The 16,747-nt window shown below is 41.4% G+C and overlaps 1 protein-coding gene across 11 annotated transcripts in view; it reads right to left on the reverse strand.

Moving 5' to 3' along the window:
• The window catches only part of HSD11B1 (hydroxysteroid 11-beta dehydrogenase 1), a 55,073-nt gene that overhangs the window by 11,072 nt on the left and 27,254 nt on the right, over positions 1-16,747 (reverse strand). For all 11 annotated transcript variants that reach the window (XM_006942809.4, XM_006942808.4, XM_019821878.3 and 8 more), the window contains 3 exons: positions 16,388-16,518; positions 15,548-15,659; positions 15,231-15,416 (listed from right to left, as the gene is read on the reverse strand). In XM_006942809.4, the coding sequence (XP_006942871.1) occupies positions 15,231-15,416; positions 15,548-15,659; positions 16,388-16,516 (427 nt within the window). In that variant the 5' untranslated portion in view covers positions 16,517-16,518. The remainder of the gene's footprint in view (positions 1-15,230; positions 15,417-15,547; positions 15,660-16,387; positions 16,519-16,747) is intronic.

Raw genomic sequence — 16,747 nt, forward strand, 5'->3', positions numbered from 1 at the left:
GAAGTGAGGAAAATCTCCTAGGTTCTCACTATTCCAAAACAACCTTGGTGCATTTGTTAAAGTCTGTTTTCTATTCACACAGCTGTTCTTAAACATTTTCCCATATATCACTCCTTTGCTTGTGTGAGGAAACCTCTGCATTCTGTCCTATGTAAAATATATTTTGAAGTTTCAGAAAGCTGAAAAGGGCAGTGCCTCTCAAAAAACCCAGATTTTTATTTTTTGGAAAGGTTCTCTGAGGCTCTGGACAAGATGGAATAAATCACATGTAACAGGATGTTAAAAATTGACTTCTCCTGCTCTAGTTTGTTTTTTTTTTTTTTAATTTTTTTTTCAACGTTTATTTATTTTTGGGACAGAGAGAGACAGAGCATGAACGGGGGAGGGGCAGAGAGAGAGGGAGACACAGAATCGGAAACAGGCTCCAGGCTCTGAGCCATCAGCCCTGAGCCTGAACTCGGGGCTCGAACTCCCGGACCGCGAGATGGTGACCTGGCTGAAGTCGGACGCTTAACCAACTGCGCCACCCAGGCGCCCCCTCCTGCTCTAGTTTTAACTGAGGTTCAAAGGCCTAGAACATAGTAACTGGCCAATGCTTCCATCTTCTGAGGGGAGGTTCCAGATTGCCTATGTCCTTACCCAGCTTGTGGTAACACAGATAAGCAAGAGAACCAAAAATCCAGAACAACAATGTGGTTGCAACATGTATACTAACCATCCTGAGGGAAAGAAGGGCTGAAGGCGAAGAGGACAGAGGGAATGGAGTAGGGAGAGGAAACGAGCAATGTCTCAGCCATCTTCCAAGAAAGAAGGTGGGCCTTCCCCTCATGTCCATCCTCGTGAGAGGAACTCTAAGGGTGCCTCATGGAGACCTTGTCCCTGGGAGTTTGAGGGGGCACCAAGGACTGGGGAGCTACCCCAGAGGCTCTGGTTATTATGGGCAAGGCCACCATGGAGCTGGTGCAGATTGTCACACACAAGGGAACTCCCTGTAGGAAGCCTGACGTCCAGCCCACACTCTCCTCACCACCCTATGGGCTTTGTCCTGGGGCCTGTCCCTTCTTCCCCAGAGTCATTTCCAATCCTGTCCCAAAGGACAGCCCCAAGTGGTGCATGTATCCTCCTGTATTCCCACTGTGTTCCCAGGGCCTGAGGGAAATAAATCACATAGGCAACTTCTGCTCAGATCACAAGGAGAGCTAACAGTGTTCCAGCAGGGGCTTCCAAAGGACCCACAAAAACATCCAATGCAAGAGTCAGATTTGGTCATCCTCCCAGGTCAGAAAGCATGAACTTTGAACATTTGCTGTGGCCAAAGTTTAGTGGTATATTCGCCAGGTGCCAGCCAAGTAAGACCTTACCTATCCTGAACCTCCCTTCATCCCCATGTGCCCTATTTTCTTTTAAACAAGAGGGGCCAGAGGGGGCCTGGTAAGCAGGGAGGAGATAGGGAATGGGAGGAAGAGCTGATCCCATTTCTCTTTCCTACCCGGGAGCTTGATGAGGGGAGAGAAGCTTCAGTTAAATTACTTGTGGCCAGACATTTTAACTACCGAAGTGAGACTTTTTTTGAGACTGGAAGCAGCCAGAGGATCTTTTATTACCCTAGAGTGTGTCTGTCCACCCACGATCACATGCAGGTTCAGGGGTGAGCTAACCCACAGAATGGGTCTGAGGGAAAGAATAAAGTTGTTTTCTGATTGTAGCCTACGAGATTCACTTGTTCAACTAGCAGTTAAAAAATATGCCAGAGTATGAGCTTAATTGAATCAAATGAGCAAGTAAATAAATGTACTAATTTGCATGAAGCGGTCATGAAAGTTAGGGTGGAGAAGGCTGGGTGTTTCTGCTCAAGGTTAGGTTTTGTTTACGTGGGGAGAATGGAGCCATCCCAGCAGAATAGATACATGTCGTCTCGATTTCTCTCCTGGGAAGTTTTAGACCATAAGGAAACAGAGCTCTGGTGATCATATTTTCTGAAGCAAAATATGGGACATGGAGTCTGACAAGTAAGAGTGCAGACTTGGTGATGAATGGGACATACTGTTTGCAATTAGCTCTGTCCCAGAAACGCTGGGACTTAGCCACTGTAGAAACAGCAAGAGCCAGAGGGCTGGCAGCTAAGCTGTGCGCTGGAGCTTGTTAGCTGAGAAGAAGAGGTCAAAAGCAGGCCTCAGTGCTTTTGTTCATCCACTCCACACCCTCCATCCCCAACTGCCCTGCTGAGATTTTGAAATTACAGTATTTCCATTTCAAAGGCAGATTTTAAACTGCCTGAACTGAGAGCTCAGAAGAAAGTGTGCAGGATTGAAAAGCTTCATTTCTGCCTGCCTTCAGACTTTCAGAGTGACCCCAGGCAAATGTGCCACATCTTCTACTGAGCGAGCCCCAACTTGGGGTTCACCACGCCCTGATGGCTTTGAGGCAGGGAACTCATCCTGGATCCTGCCCCTTCTATCCAGCCTTTCCTAAAAATATTTCCTTAGCTGGGCCCCTCAGGGTCTAACCTCTTTTGTTGCTTGGGTTGAATCAGGGTCTCAAGATAAACCCATCTTCCTCTTCCAGGCTTTGGAGAACCTGAGGTATCATTGTTAGCATTAAGACAACCCACAATCCATCCAGTGGTAATTGAAGCAATGGGAATGGGTGGGAATGCCCAGGAAGAGTATGTTGAGCAAAAAGAGAAGAGGGCTCAGGATGGAAAGAATCTTAAGGAAACCAACAGTAAGACTTTGAGGGGGATGAGGAGAACTAAGGTGAGGCATGCAGGGCAGCCAGAGGACATGACACCCAGTGGGGGTGTTTTGGCTGAACACAAAAGAAGAATGTATAGTGTTGAAACAGTGCAAAATGCTGCAGAGATAAGTAAGATAAAATCTGTTACTAGGTTTTGCAAGATGATTTTGGCAAGAGCTTTCCTGCACAGGCCATGAAATGTGGCTCCTGCTGTCGTGAGCATCAGCACGTCTTCCAAGACGAGAACAAAAGAGATTTTAAGAGCCCCCAGAGTTGAAGGGTGGCCCCAGCTAGTTCCACCAGCATTACCTAATCACGCATATCCAGCCTACATAGTTATGTTTGGAAAAGGGAGAATTGTCACTGTCTTATATGCTCATCCACTGAGGGTCAGGGAGACAGTTGCATTCCCTTCACCGTAAGCCCCACAAAAGGAGCTTTAAGATTATTTAGCCACCTTTGCAAGTGTCCAGTGGAGTTTGGGAACTAGTTGGGTGCATTGTGGGATCAAATATATCAATAAGCAGCAGGTTTCTCAGACACCAAATGTGGAACCTGTAGAGGGGAAGTTGGCCTGGAGTCATCTGCCCAGGGATGGTGGGGTGGCCTGGGCCAAGGGGGATGGGCTGATCAAAACCTAGAAGCTGAGGAAGAAGCTGAGAGGAGTGAGCTGGAGGAAGTACTAGCATGTTTCCTGCAGGGGATCTCCAAGGAACCCACGAGAAAGCCCCACAAAATCCATCCTCATATGTCATCCAAGTCACTAGACCCCTAGGATGGGGATTTTTTTTTCTCTTTTGAAATAATTCCAAACTTATAGAAGAGTTGCAAGAATAGTACAAATGACCTCCCCCACTCTTTCTGAACCATTTGAGAGTAATTGCTGTAATTGAGGTAATCGCCAATCCAATGTCCCACCACCCCTGAGTATGTTAGTGTGCATTTCCTACATATAGGGACATTCTCAGACATAACCACAATGCAACTACCAAAATGTGGAAAGTCATTTATTGGTTTCCTAGACCTGCCGTAACAAATTACTACAAGCTAGCTGACTTCAGGCAACAGAAATTTATTCTTTCACAGTTCTGCAGACTAGAAGTCTGAAATGAAGGTGTCGGTAGGGCTGTACTCTTTCTAAAGGCTCTAGGGGAGGGAGGGAGAATCCTCCCTTGATTCTAGCTTCCAGTGGCTTCAGCATCCCTCTTGGCTATATCGCTCCAAACTCTGCCTCTATCTTCACCCCACTATCTCCTTCTATGTCTTCTCTTCTGTCTCTTACAAGGACACTTGCCATTGGATTTAGAGCCCACCCAGGTCATCCAGGATGATCTCATGTCAAGATCCTTAACTTAATTACAGTTGCAATGACCCTTTTTCCAAGTAACATCACATATACAGGTTTGGGGAGTTAGGACATAGACCTATCTTTTTGAGGATCACCATTCAACCTACTCCAATATTTTATAGGATGGTACTTAAAAAACAACAACTATCTTAGCCATTGTTAAGTGTGCAGTTCAGTGGTATTAAGTACATTCCTCTTGTTGTGCAATCATTACCACCATCCATTTCCAGAGCTCTTTTCCTCTTGCAACACTGAAACTCTATGTCCATTAACAGTAACTCCTCATTCCCTTCTCCCAGCCCCTGGCAACCACCATCCACTTTCTGTCTCTATGATTTTGACTACTCTAAGTATCTTATGTAAGTGCAATTCTATAGTATTTGCCTTTTTGTGACTGGTTTATTTCACCTAACATACTGTCCTCAGGTTTCAACCATGTTGTAGCATATATCAGAATTACTTTTCTTTTTAAGGCTGAATTGTATGTATATACCACATTTTGCTTATTCACACATCTGTTGATGGGCACTTGGGTTGCTTCCATGATTTAGCTATTTTGAATTATGCTTCTATGAACATGAGAGTACAAATATCTTTTTGAGGTGTGCTTTCAATTCTTTTGAGTATGTACCAAGGAGTAGACTTTCTGGATCATATGGTAATTCCATTTTTATTTTTATTTTTTTTGAAGAACCTCGATATTAGTTTCCATAGTGGCTGTGCCGTTTTACATTCCCACCAACAGGTTTCCAATTTCTCTACATCCTCACCACATCCTGTTACCTTCTGTTTTTTGGTTTTGGTTTTGGTTTGGTTTTTGACAATGGCTATCCCAACATTTGTTAGGTGATATCTCATTGTGGTTTGGATCTACATTTCTCTGATAATTAGTGATGTTGAACATCTTTTCATATACCTGTTGGTCATTTGTACGCCTTCTCTGGAGAAATGTCTATTTAAGTCCTTTGTTCCTTTTCGAATCAGGCTGTTCTTCTGTTGTTGAGTAGGGTGGTACTTTAAGACTATGTAGATACTGTGTTTTCTATTAAACTTTTACCCACTAGTTTTGGCATCCATTGATGATTTCTGGCCAAATTATTACTATTCTTTTCAACTATTACTAATTATTTCTAATTTCATCACTCCTTCCATATTTATCATTTAGCTTTCCGCTCTATGGAAATGCCTTGTCCACTCCCCATTTCTTCATGTGTTTGTTTATATCATCATGGATTTTTATTGTATCTTATGGGTTATTACCCATTTTTATCGTTATTTATTCAAATGTCCCAATGGTCCCAGGTTTGGCTAGTGGGAGCCTTTTAAAAGTTTCTATGTCCTAGAACATGTGCCTATTATTCTTTGGGCAGTTAAAAAAAATTCTTTTTAATGTTTATTTATTTTTGAGAGACAGAGACAGAGAGAGATAGAGCACGAGCAGAGGAGGGGCAGAGAGAGAGGGAGAGAGAATCCAAAGCAGACTCCAGGCTCTGAGCTGTCAGCACAGAGCCCAATGTGGGACTTAGACCCCTGAACTGAGAGATCATGACCTGAGCTGAAGTCGGACGTTTAACTGACTGAGCCACACAGGCGCCCCTCTTTGAGCAGTTTTAAAATCACTGGCACAGGTTGGCTCATCTTATACTATTTCTACCATTGCCCTGGAATCAACCATTTCTCCAAGAATACTTGGTTCCTTTTAGTGGAGAATGATAGTTAAAAAAACAAGATCTGGGACACTTGGGTGGCTCAGTTGGTTGAGCAAACAACTTTGGTTCAGGTCATGATCTCATGGCTTGTGAGTTCGAGGCCCACATCGTGCTCTGTGCTGGCATGTGAAGCCTGCTTGAGATTCTCTCCGTCCTTCTCTCTCTGCCCCTCCCCAGCTCATGGTTTTTTTTCTCTCTCTCAAAATAAAGAAATAAACTTTAAAACAAGTAAAAATAAAAACCAAGATCTGGACGCTAAGTGTGCTCCCAGATCCTCTCACTAGATAGAGCTAGGGAACATATGCATACATATATAGACATACATATGTATATTTCCATATCTATTCATGGATATTAGGAATGATTGGTTCCTAGACCCCCTACACCCAATCTAATATCACAGGGTTCATTCCAATTTTTTCCTTTTCATGTTTGTTAACTCCGGCAGCAAGAACCTGGCTTCCATTATCCTCGGTATGTGTTAGTTATTTGATGAATGCCCCTCGGATGTGATTATTCTTCACTTTTTTCTGAGTCCTCTGTGTGGATGTCTTCCTCATCCCGCCTGGGCTCTGGTACTTCCTACCAGGGCACACGGGTGACCTCTTCCCTCCATATTGGGAAGGAATATGGCACCATATTGGCACCTCAAGTGGTGCCTCCTTGGCCCACTTGAGCTCTGAAACTTGACACCAAGCTACCATCACTGCCTCTTGTATGGATGCCCTCCTCATCTCATTTCAGTGTTGATATCCCGAGCCAGGCTGCCAGTGCTGCTTTCTGTCCTGTCCCAGCCTGCCCAAGTTTGACAACCTGTGCTGACAGAAGCAGTCTTTAAGGAAGATTATCCAAAGGTTATGCAAATGACTCGAACATGTCTACCATTCTCTACCCTGCTTCTACTCCAACTCTGTCCTTCCTGTGGCCTCACTAATTAGACCTGAGTCAATGATTGTGCCTCTAGACTGGTCAAGTCATGCATAACTTGGGGGATTCACTTATAAAATTCAGCAGAGCCAATTAGATACCTCTTCTGTGAGAGGATTTGGAGTTGGGAGATTGAGAGACCAAGGGAGCTGGCAATGGGGCAGAAGTTAAAAGCATATTGAGAGATGTTAGGCTGACAAAAGGACAGTGGCAGTCAGGTTGAACTAGGTGCCAAAGGAAGCAAAAGCTAATGGAGAGAGAAGGAGAGCAAATGTGCTGAGCAAAGCAGGTATGGCAGAACCATGCTATCTCTGGAAGATCCTGACCTGGCCTTATTTCCTGCCACTGTCTCAGCTGCAATTCCCACAGGACCAGCTGTCTTCCCAGGGATGGGCTGAGACTGATGTACGTCCAATGTGGGCCAGTCATTTGGCACCCCTTCAAAATAATATTCTTCAAATATTGTTTAACTAGAGAGTACAGGGAAAGACTAATTTTCTAATGCTAGAAATAAAGGATTTATTATAGGCACTTATTAAATGGGAGTTCCTGAACCAGACAACTTCATGGGAAAATAGGAAGTAGTTTACAACCCATATAGTAAAACGGACTATGCAATAATTGGATCCCGACTTTAAGTCGGCTGTGATGGCTGACTTCAGGCACATGTCAACTGGCTATTTTCAGTGTGGTGGCTTTGCTTGCAGATTGAAAGACAAATTGAAAAAAATTCTACAGTAAATGTTTTTGTACATCCATCTGTGACTGGATTGATGATTATATCTTGATAGAGTCTCAATATTATGTTTGCGAAGTGAAATGATGGGAACACTTTTGAGGCTACGGACACATATTGCCAAACTGCTTAAGAGAACATGAAAAATAAAGGACTAGACTTTCAATAATCAATGGTGGAAACGAGTTAAAATTAATAAAAGAACAATACTCTTTCTTACTAGGTGTATATGAGAGTGCCCATCTCAAACCTACTCTGTGGAGTTAACAAAGTTCTCAACAACTGACAATTTTGTAGGCAAACAAACAAACAATACAATAGTCCACTCCTACCGTGGCATTTAGTGGTTTGAATTTGGTAACGTAGTATTTTTAGTCACTTGAATTTGCTTGTTGCCTTGTGAGGTTGGGCACAATCTCTGTCCCCACCTCCCCCCAAGTCAGCCATCATGAGAGGAGAAACATTTTGCTTCTGGTTACCATATAGAATTCCATCTCTTACTTTTGTTTTAAAAATTATTCTAACTTTTCTAATTATTCAAATTATTCTCAGCTCATTGTACAAGAAACAGCTCTGAAGTCTATAGGATGAAAGGCAAAAGACTCCTTCTTTAAATACAGTTGTGGTCATACTATATGTACTGTTCTCTAAGTTACTTTTCTTTTAAAACATTATGATTTTATAGTCAGTATGTGTAAAAATTTATAAAGCATTTCACTATAATTTAGAAACCTATCACTAGTGGTGGACATTCAGATTGCCTTCAGTTTTTCATGACTGTAAACAATGTAACGATCATTTACACTGGAATGAGGGCTCCACGGTAATGCACCTTGTCTCGCCTTCCTCACTCCCTGACAAAGCCCTGGCATCGGCACAGTGTGTGGCTCAGAGTGGACCCTTGATTTATATCGTTTGAAGATGAATGAATGTAATTTGGGAACATTTTTGCAACTTTATGTGTAGAATAAACTTCTCAGATGTAAAGTTATGCCCTCTCTCCCCACACATTCCTAATCTTGAAGTACCTTAGGTGGTCTTCTACTTACTGAAATCAATACTTATTTCAACAGGAATTCTCCTTGGGTCAAGCCCAACTCTCTCAAGCTATATATTCACACCATGCCAAATTCACTTTTCACTTTATTAATTTTATATCTAGCTGTGTTTCAAACATATGACTTTGCCAATGTTTGCAACAAGAAGCTGCAGATAAAATCAATTAGGTGTCTTTATTATTAGAAAAGTTTTGCTAACATCTCAATGGGCAGGAGCATGGGGAAAAATTCACAGAATAGAGAATATAAATATCCTATAAACACATGAAAATGAAATGAATTCAATCATTACCTGACTTTTGTTAAATATCTACTACATGCCAGATGCTATCGTAGGAAGTAAGGATTTTATGGCAACCAAAAATAAAATACTACTGCTCTCAAAGAGACAGGGACCTCACACGTCCCATTTCACAAATAAAGATTTTAAAATTTTAACTACTAAACTCCTTTTTCTTTTACCTACAAAAATTGTCAATTGCTGAAAACTTTGTGAACTCTGCAGAATAGGTGTGAGAGGAACACTCAGGTCTATACTCAGAGTGGGAATGGGGCATGATGCTTATACTCATATAAATTCTTTTTTTTTTATTTTTGTGTATTTAAAAAGTCTAGTCTCTTATTTTTCATTGTATCTAAGGCAGTTTGGAAATACAGCAATAGCCTTAAAAATGTTTCCATCATTTCACCATCATCATTTCATCATTTCACCCATCAGTAAATCTAGTGCTAAGAATTTATCTAGGAAATAATCATCAACTTAGTGACAGGCTAACATATAAGACATCTATTGCAGGGTTTTTAAAGGTTTTTTTTTTTAAATATTTATTTTGAGAGAAAAAGAGAGAGGATGTGCACATGTGGGGGAGGGACAGAGAAAGAGGAAGAGAGAGAGAGAATCCCAAGCAGTCTCCATGCTGTCAGTGCAGAGCCCAACGTGGGGCTCCATCTCACAACCATGAGATCATGACCGTGAGACATGAGACCATGATCTAAGCCAAAACCAAGAGTCAGAGGCTTAACTGACTGAGTCACTAAGAGGCCCTGCAGGATTTTTAAAATAGCAAAACATTGGAAGTAACCTAAATATCTGGCAGTAGGAAAATAATTGCCCTATATCTATATCTATCTATATCTGGAAAGAAATTCTCCAAAATATTGGCATGATTATGAATGACTTATTTTCAGTTTTATACTTTTCTTCATTTTTCAGATTTTCATAATGTGTGTGTATAATTTTTAAAATCATAGAAACTTTAAGAAACTTTAAGAAAGTTGTTGGGCCATTGCTCTTTTCATTACTTTGTGCCTTCAATTTACAGTCTTTTATTTACGAAAAACAGTGTTTTATGAGAAATTGATTACAGATACTATTTGCTTCCTGCAGTATCTCTTTCTTTTGCCTATAATCTTATCTATATACTGACCTTATTCTTTTGTTGTTGTTGTTAAGAAAATTTAAGAGCCAAATTTGAAACTTAAGCACAGCAACTATGTGGAGTCTAATTTTGGCACTTTTAAATATTCTTTTCTTTTTTTGTTTTTCGAGTTTATTGAAGTATAGTTGACACACAATGTTACATTAGTTTCAGGTGTTCAACATAGTGATTTGATAAGTTTTATCTTCTTTTCTTAAGACCTAGTTTTCTACTTGTGTATTCCCAAATAGAGTATATTTGTTCTAAGCCTTTTAAAAGTCCTTGGTGAGTAAATGTAGACATGAAGGATGCTGGAACCCTCCTATTTTCACCAGGAAGGGCACCTGAACAAAATCAATTGTCTAGAAGCATTAAGGAGCTATGACTCCTTAAGCCTACCCACCCCCACCCCAGCCTTTCAAGGGGGAAAGTTGGAGCAATGGCTGTCCTGGATAGCATCATGTTGTTCTTAACCTATACTAAGTTGTTACTATCTTCAGCAGGGAGTCATCTCTCCCCCTTCAAATCTCTATGTGCCCCTCTTGCGGGGCTGAGTCCCAGAACCTGAAGATGAGTCCAGCAGGTTCTGTCTCAGTCCTTCATGTTTGCCTAAACACAATCTCTTGAATTTAGGCAACAATGACTCCTGAAATTTCTATGTCCAGGTTGTTGATTCTTACTTGAATCTCCTTTTTGGCCTTCTTCCAGACCTTGTAGATGACATCTATAAATGTACATACCTCCTCTCCCACTGTCTCTCCCCATTCCCCTCAAAACAGTGCAAATCTGCAGCAGCACCCGCCTCCTGCCCATGTAAACACCTCTATTCACATATATAAACACTTCTACTCACCTTGGAAAGTATGGTTCCTGAAAATGATTTCTGAGGTAATTGGATTTAAGGGTAAAGATTCGTCTTAGAAAAATATAAAGCAATTGGGTGAATGATAAATCACCCCTTCTTATTCTAACTCCTAGGCCCCTTTGCATCCTAGACATTGACCTTGACCCTCCTCTCCCCACTGCACTCCAAGGCATATCCATACATTGAGGCATTGTTTAGGGCTTTTTAGGAAAAAGTAGGTATACAGAGCTGAAGGGAGGGATGAGATTAGCATCTGTATATTCTTGTCTTGATGCAAAACACCATTATGGGTATTCCAAATCCTGTTAGTTGATATGTGTAGTTGAGAAACCTGGTTTCCCCCCCACCCCCACTCCCCCTCTTCATAATGTTGAATTCTTGAAACAGGTTTGGACCACACAGGCAGCCCTTAACCGACAAACAGGTTAAGGTCCAACAAGTGACTTCATACATTGGTTTGAGTTTTCCCACAAAAGCATTGTCTTATGAGGTATTTGCCGCTGGCTACTCATCTCATAATATGCCTGAAATACTACACATCTATGTAAAAAAAAATATATGAAGCAATTCTGGAAATGGATAAACCAGAAAAGGAATACATTTGAATAAGACTTAAAAAATATATACAGAAAGTTGATCATTTTAAAAGAGGACTTACTTGGAGAATCATGAATAGGTAACTGGAGACCCTTATGGAGCTCTCAATGAGAGGTCTGAGCATTCACAGTTTATTGGCAGGGTTCTCTTATTCCTTTAGTTTTTCATTTTGAATATTTAAAGAAACTCAGTCTTTTGTTATGTCTAGTTGCACTTCAAAATATGTCTTAAAGTTTTTCTTGATATAGAAGAATTAATATCCCTACATTTATCCTGGTCCAGTGTGGTTAGTATTTTTAGTATAACTGTTGTTAGTAGTATTTGTATCACCAAGAGAGCCAAAAAAGGGGGGGGGGGGAAGAAGTAGAATTTTAAAGGTAATTTTCCAAAATGTAGTAGATTAGAGGAAGAGGAAATGTTTAAAGGGCTCTGGTGATAGCTGGAAAGAACTTCATGTGAAGTCAGATTCTTAAGAGGAGAAAGAAGCAGGGAATCACAGTTTGTCTATGATAAAGGAGGGGCGGAGAAGCAGCATTAGAAGTTGGATTCTGGCTGTCACGTGTGTAACTGATGTGATGGGCCATCGTTACAGGGTTCACAGAGCCAAGGGGCATGAAAATGGAATGACCTTTACTTTTTGAAAACTGAACCTGCCTCCAGAAGACCCATTTTGATTAATGGCAGATAAACTTTTTCCAGATGTTTTCAAATGTTCTTTGCCCAAACCAGTGATTTCTTTTCCAGTTGCATTGGAGAATTAATATCTTTGTTTCACAAATACCATCTCGACATTCTTGCCCCATTGCCTCCTGTACTGCTGCCTGATGGAAGGGGTTTTGTGTTCATGATGGATCTTGAATCTGGAGAGATGGAATCTGGAGTGTGTATATGGTATGCAGTAGTCACATGGGATGGCCTAGAGGGAATACCGCCTTCTAGTCTTGTATGCATCTTGGCACGGATGATGTGGGAGACACTGTTAGTTGTTTATCAACATCAGTGTCTTTTATAGACACTGGTTTTCAGTTGGACACAAATCCACTTTGAGTAAAGACCACAATTGCAGCCAGCTGTGGCAGAAGAGAAGTATACAACTTTCTTTAAAAAAATTTTTTTAATGTTTATTTATTTTTGAGAGAGAGAAAGAGAGACACAGAATGCAAGTGGGGGACAGGCAGACAGAATCTGAAGCGCGCTCCAGGCTCTGAGCTGTCAGCACAGAGCCTGATGTGGGGTTCGAACTCATGAACGACAAGATCATGACCTGAGCCGAAGACGGATGCTCACCTGACTGAGCCACCCAGGAGCCCTGAAGTATACAACTTTCAGGTTTTATTCTTCTTTCTCCATTTTCTCTAGCTAGAATTCTGATGTGATAGTGAACCATCCTGGGCATACAGGTGAGGATAACATCCCAGGGATGATGGTTCTGAGATAGAGAGTTTCCTGGACAACTTCGTGGGGGCAGAACTACCATATCAGCCTTGGACTGCTTATTCCAGGCTGTTTTATGAGAGAAAAATAAATTTTGATTTGTGTAAGCTAGCACTGATTTGGGTGTTTGTTATAGTAGCTCAACTTATAGCCAAACTAGCATGTGGTAGAAGGAGGGGAGACTAATCAGTGTAATAACTAGATTATTATATATCCATAGAAACTTGATCAGTAGGTGCCCCAAATGGTGTTGAATGATGGGTAGATGTGGACTGTAAGGAAATTCCCAGAGGCAGCAATACTGTTTTGATGCTAAAGCATATTTAAAGCTGAGGCTTTAAAGAATGTATTAAAAGTATAGGATTTCTATGTACTGCAGTACCTGGAAATGCATTGGAGATAACAACAATTGCTTATCACCATAATTCAATAAGGGACTTAATGTATTCCCTGAAAGGAATGATTAAAAATTCATCCCAATACTCTTTGGCTGACCTTAGGATCTATTTGAGGATTAGCATCCCATGTTTATGGAATTCAGATTTTAAGGAAGGATTAATGACCATGTTTGCTGAATGTTTAAAAAACAGCATAGGAAAGAAAAATTCTTCAGTTAGGGAGAGAAAGCAAAGCGTCTGTACTTTGCAAGTTCACAGACATGCTTCAAAGCAAACAGGCTGAACTTTTTGGGCTACACAAACAGCAGACATGAAGGATAGTAGTTCAACTAGATTTCCACCTCTGAGTCCACAAACATTATGAAGCGACATTTAGTAGGTATGGAAGAGGTGTGGAGGAAGAGGTTATCAGACTTTCATCATGCCCTTGGGCTCCTACAATAATTCTTATTCTTTCTGAGAACATTAAGACTCTCTGTACGTTATAGAAAGTTAAATTTCTCTAGCCAAAGATCAAGAACACTCTTTGCCTAGAGTGGATATATTATTTAATCAACTAAAATCATTAAAGCCACCTACACCATGACTGATGTGAGGGTTTTGGCCAATGCCCTAGGATGGATTGGGGATGTGCCCAGCACCCTCCCACTCAGTATGCATCCGGAAGCTCTCCCTTCCTTTCAGCCTGGAGAGAGGCTGTGTCTGGGGAGGGGTGGGGAGTCTGTGTTGTCTGGGAAGCACAGGGATGCATATCAATCACTCTGTTTGGCGGGTAGCACAGACACACTGCCCTTTTATCCCATCACTATGCAGGCCTTTCCTGTCCAGGAAATAGAATTCTTTACAACATAGATGGTGTTCTTAGTTACAGTAATACCTAATAATAGTTTGGGAAATATTTAAGAATTTACAAAGTCTTCAGGTTATTTGTTTTTTTGTTATTTGTTTTTACAGGAACCACTTTTAAATGGCTCGTTTCAATCCTGGTGTTTGCACCTTCCAGTCACATCCTTCTGACTAATCAACAAATACATGTGGGACTTCTCTCCTGGATGCATGAGAAAAGTGGGCCTAGGAATCCCTCAAGCTGGAAACTCTCTAGCTTTTTATTGGTGATAACTTCTGATACTGTCACCATCCAAAGCATCAAGGACCTTTCTTGGTCACAGTGTTCTCTTCATGAATATTTCTCTGTACACGCTCTCTCCCTACCCTGTTCGTTGTTTAAATAGAACTTTTAAGGTAGTAAGTTCCGATTTTGGAGAACATCCCCAATATAGGCAGATCTGTTAATGATATGATGTGCTTGTTTCTGTTCTTTATTTCATTTAGCGTTAGTTTAATCCACTTATCAGACAACTGTATGTTAAAATATTTCACGTCTCAGTTCTACCTTTGTATCATCAACGAACTTTACCAACCTACAGTTCTTGGTCATGGCAGAAGCAAGATCATGTTTATCCATCATGACCAGGTCTCTCCCTTAGTATCAGAATGGGCTATTCCTCCGCAGTCTCCCAAAGCCCCTTTAGACTTCCATTTCTAGGTCACAAACCACCAAGCTTCTCGTGGGCACTCTGCATTACTGCTCTTTCTCTGTTACTCCCAAGGATCTTGTAGCCCATCTACCTTTAACAGCCCCCCATTTCTTATGACCCAATTTGTTCTTTAACCGTGTCTCTTTTCCTCAGGATGTGTGCTTCTCATTGAGTTTACACACCCAAGCCTCATATTCATATGTCTGCCTATTCATGTATAGGGTCAAGCTGTTAATCAGCTTTTGCTTAATATCACTGTTTGTTATTTATTTATTTATTTATTTATTTATTTATTTATTTATTTATTTATAATTTTTCCCACTGTGAACATTGAAAATTCTAGTTTATATTGTGTTACTTTTCTGCATGGAAACTGACAAAAATTCACATTCACTGCAGAGCCCCCAACACCATCCCTGCTACTTCTCCTACTCTTACCTTCCATCGTGGTCCCTGCCCCACTCACCAGCCTTCGAGGACACGACAACAATGCTTCCATTGCTCTGCTTCAGCATAGGCAAGGCAGTAGCACTCAGGACCACATAACTGAGGAAGTTGACTTCCATGCTTCTGCGCACGATGTGGATATCACCACTAAACAGATTCATAGAAGTGTTGGTGATGTGGTTGAGAATAAGCATGTCTAGTCCCCCTGCAAGAGATGGCTGTGTTGAGAGAAACTGTCTGGGGTGATACCTTTCCTCTCAACCTCCCTCCTTCCCTAAAGCTCCCTAGTCACCCCTAGAGCAAAGTCAAGAAGAGGAGGGAGGAGAGCAGCCTCACCCATGAGCTTTCCAGCTTTGGCAACAAATTGCTCTGCGAAGGTCATATTCTCCATGGTGCCAGCAATGTAGTGTGCTGAGGCTGCTCCAAGCTCCATGCAATGGGATACTATCTGCGGGGACACAGCAACAATGGTGTCAGTCTTGGCCGTAGACTTTGGGAGCAATCTCTGAAGTAATGGGGGTTTAAGTGAGAAACCGCTCACAAACCTGTTTTGATAAGAAATGGTAGGGATATGTGTGTGTAAGCATGAGTTCAATGAATGTGTGTGTGTTGCTAAATGCAACCTGACATGATCTTTGTCTTAGGCTGTAAATTAAGTAAATCATCACTGTGCTAGGGTTTAAGTTCATGGCTTGTGCTTATGAGTTTCTGTGAATAGATGTATCTGAATGCGTTATTGGTATGGATGCTTGTTTCCATGTGGGTAGCCCTAGGTTTGTAAGTCTGAGTATATGAGAAAACATGTGTCTGAGTCTGCATGGGGATGAGAATGTGAATTTGTGAGTAGGTACTAGAATTTTGGTATCTGAGCACATATCTATATATCTGTGATTCCATGTGTAAATATGGGTGAATAGGCATGTCTATGAGCATGTATAGCCCAAGAACTTTGTGTCTGTATGTGTGTGCATGGGAATGAATACTTAAATGCATTATCTTTATATTCCTGTGGGTGTTTGAATCTGTGTGTGTGTGTGTGTGTGTGTGTGTGTGTGTGTGTGTGTTTGCATCTATGTATGGACGTGTCAGCTTCTGTGTGTTGGCATGTGTATGTGAGTATATACAATACATCTGGACATGAGAGAGTACATGTGTCTGTGGGCACAGAACCCTCACCTTCTTTAGATTTTCTTTAGACCTTGCTGTCACCACCACATGGGCTCCCATCTTTGCCAGATGATAGGCCATCTGTTCTCCAATCCCCTTGCTGGCCCCTGTGACAATCACTTTCTTTCCTTGGAGCATCTCTGTGAAACCAAAAGGAAGTGAGGACCATTCCTAACTTGGCAGCAATATTCCTTCCTCTCTGGATGTGGGCAGCCTTATCTCAATGTCTAAAGGTTATGAGCCCAGATCAACTTTTCTCAAACTGTATATATCAATGAAGGAACAGTTCAAGTTTCATAAACATGCTCTGAAATGGAGGTTTAACTTGATTGCTCAAAACAAGCCTTCTTGCTGTCCTTTCTAAAAATG

Source organism: Felis catus, chromosome F1 (assembly GCF_018350175.1).
Source record: "Felis catus isolate Fca126 chromosome F1, F.catus_Fca126_mat1.0, whole genome shotgun sequence".
NCBI lineage: Eukaryota > Metazoa > Chordata > Mammalia > Carnivora > Felidae > Felis > Felis catus.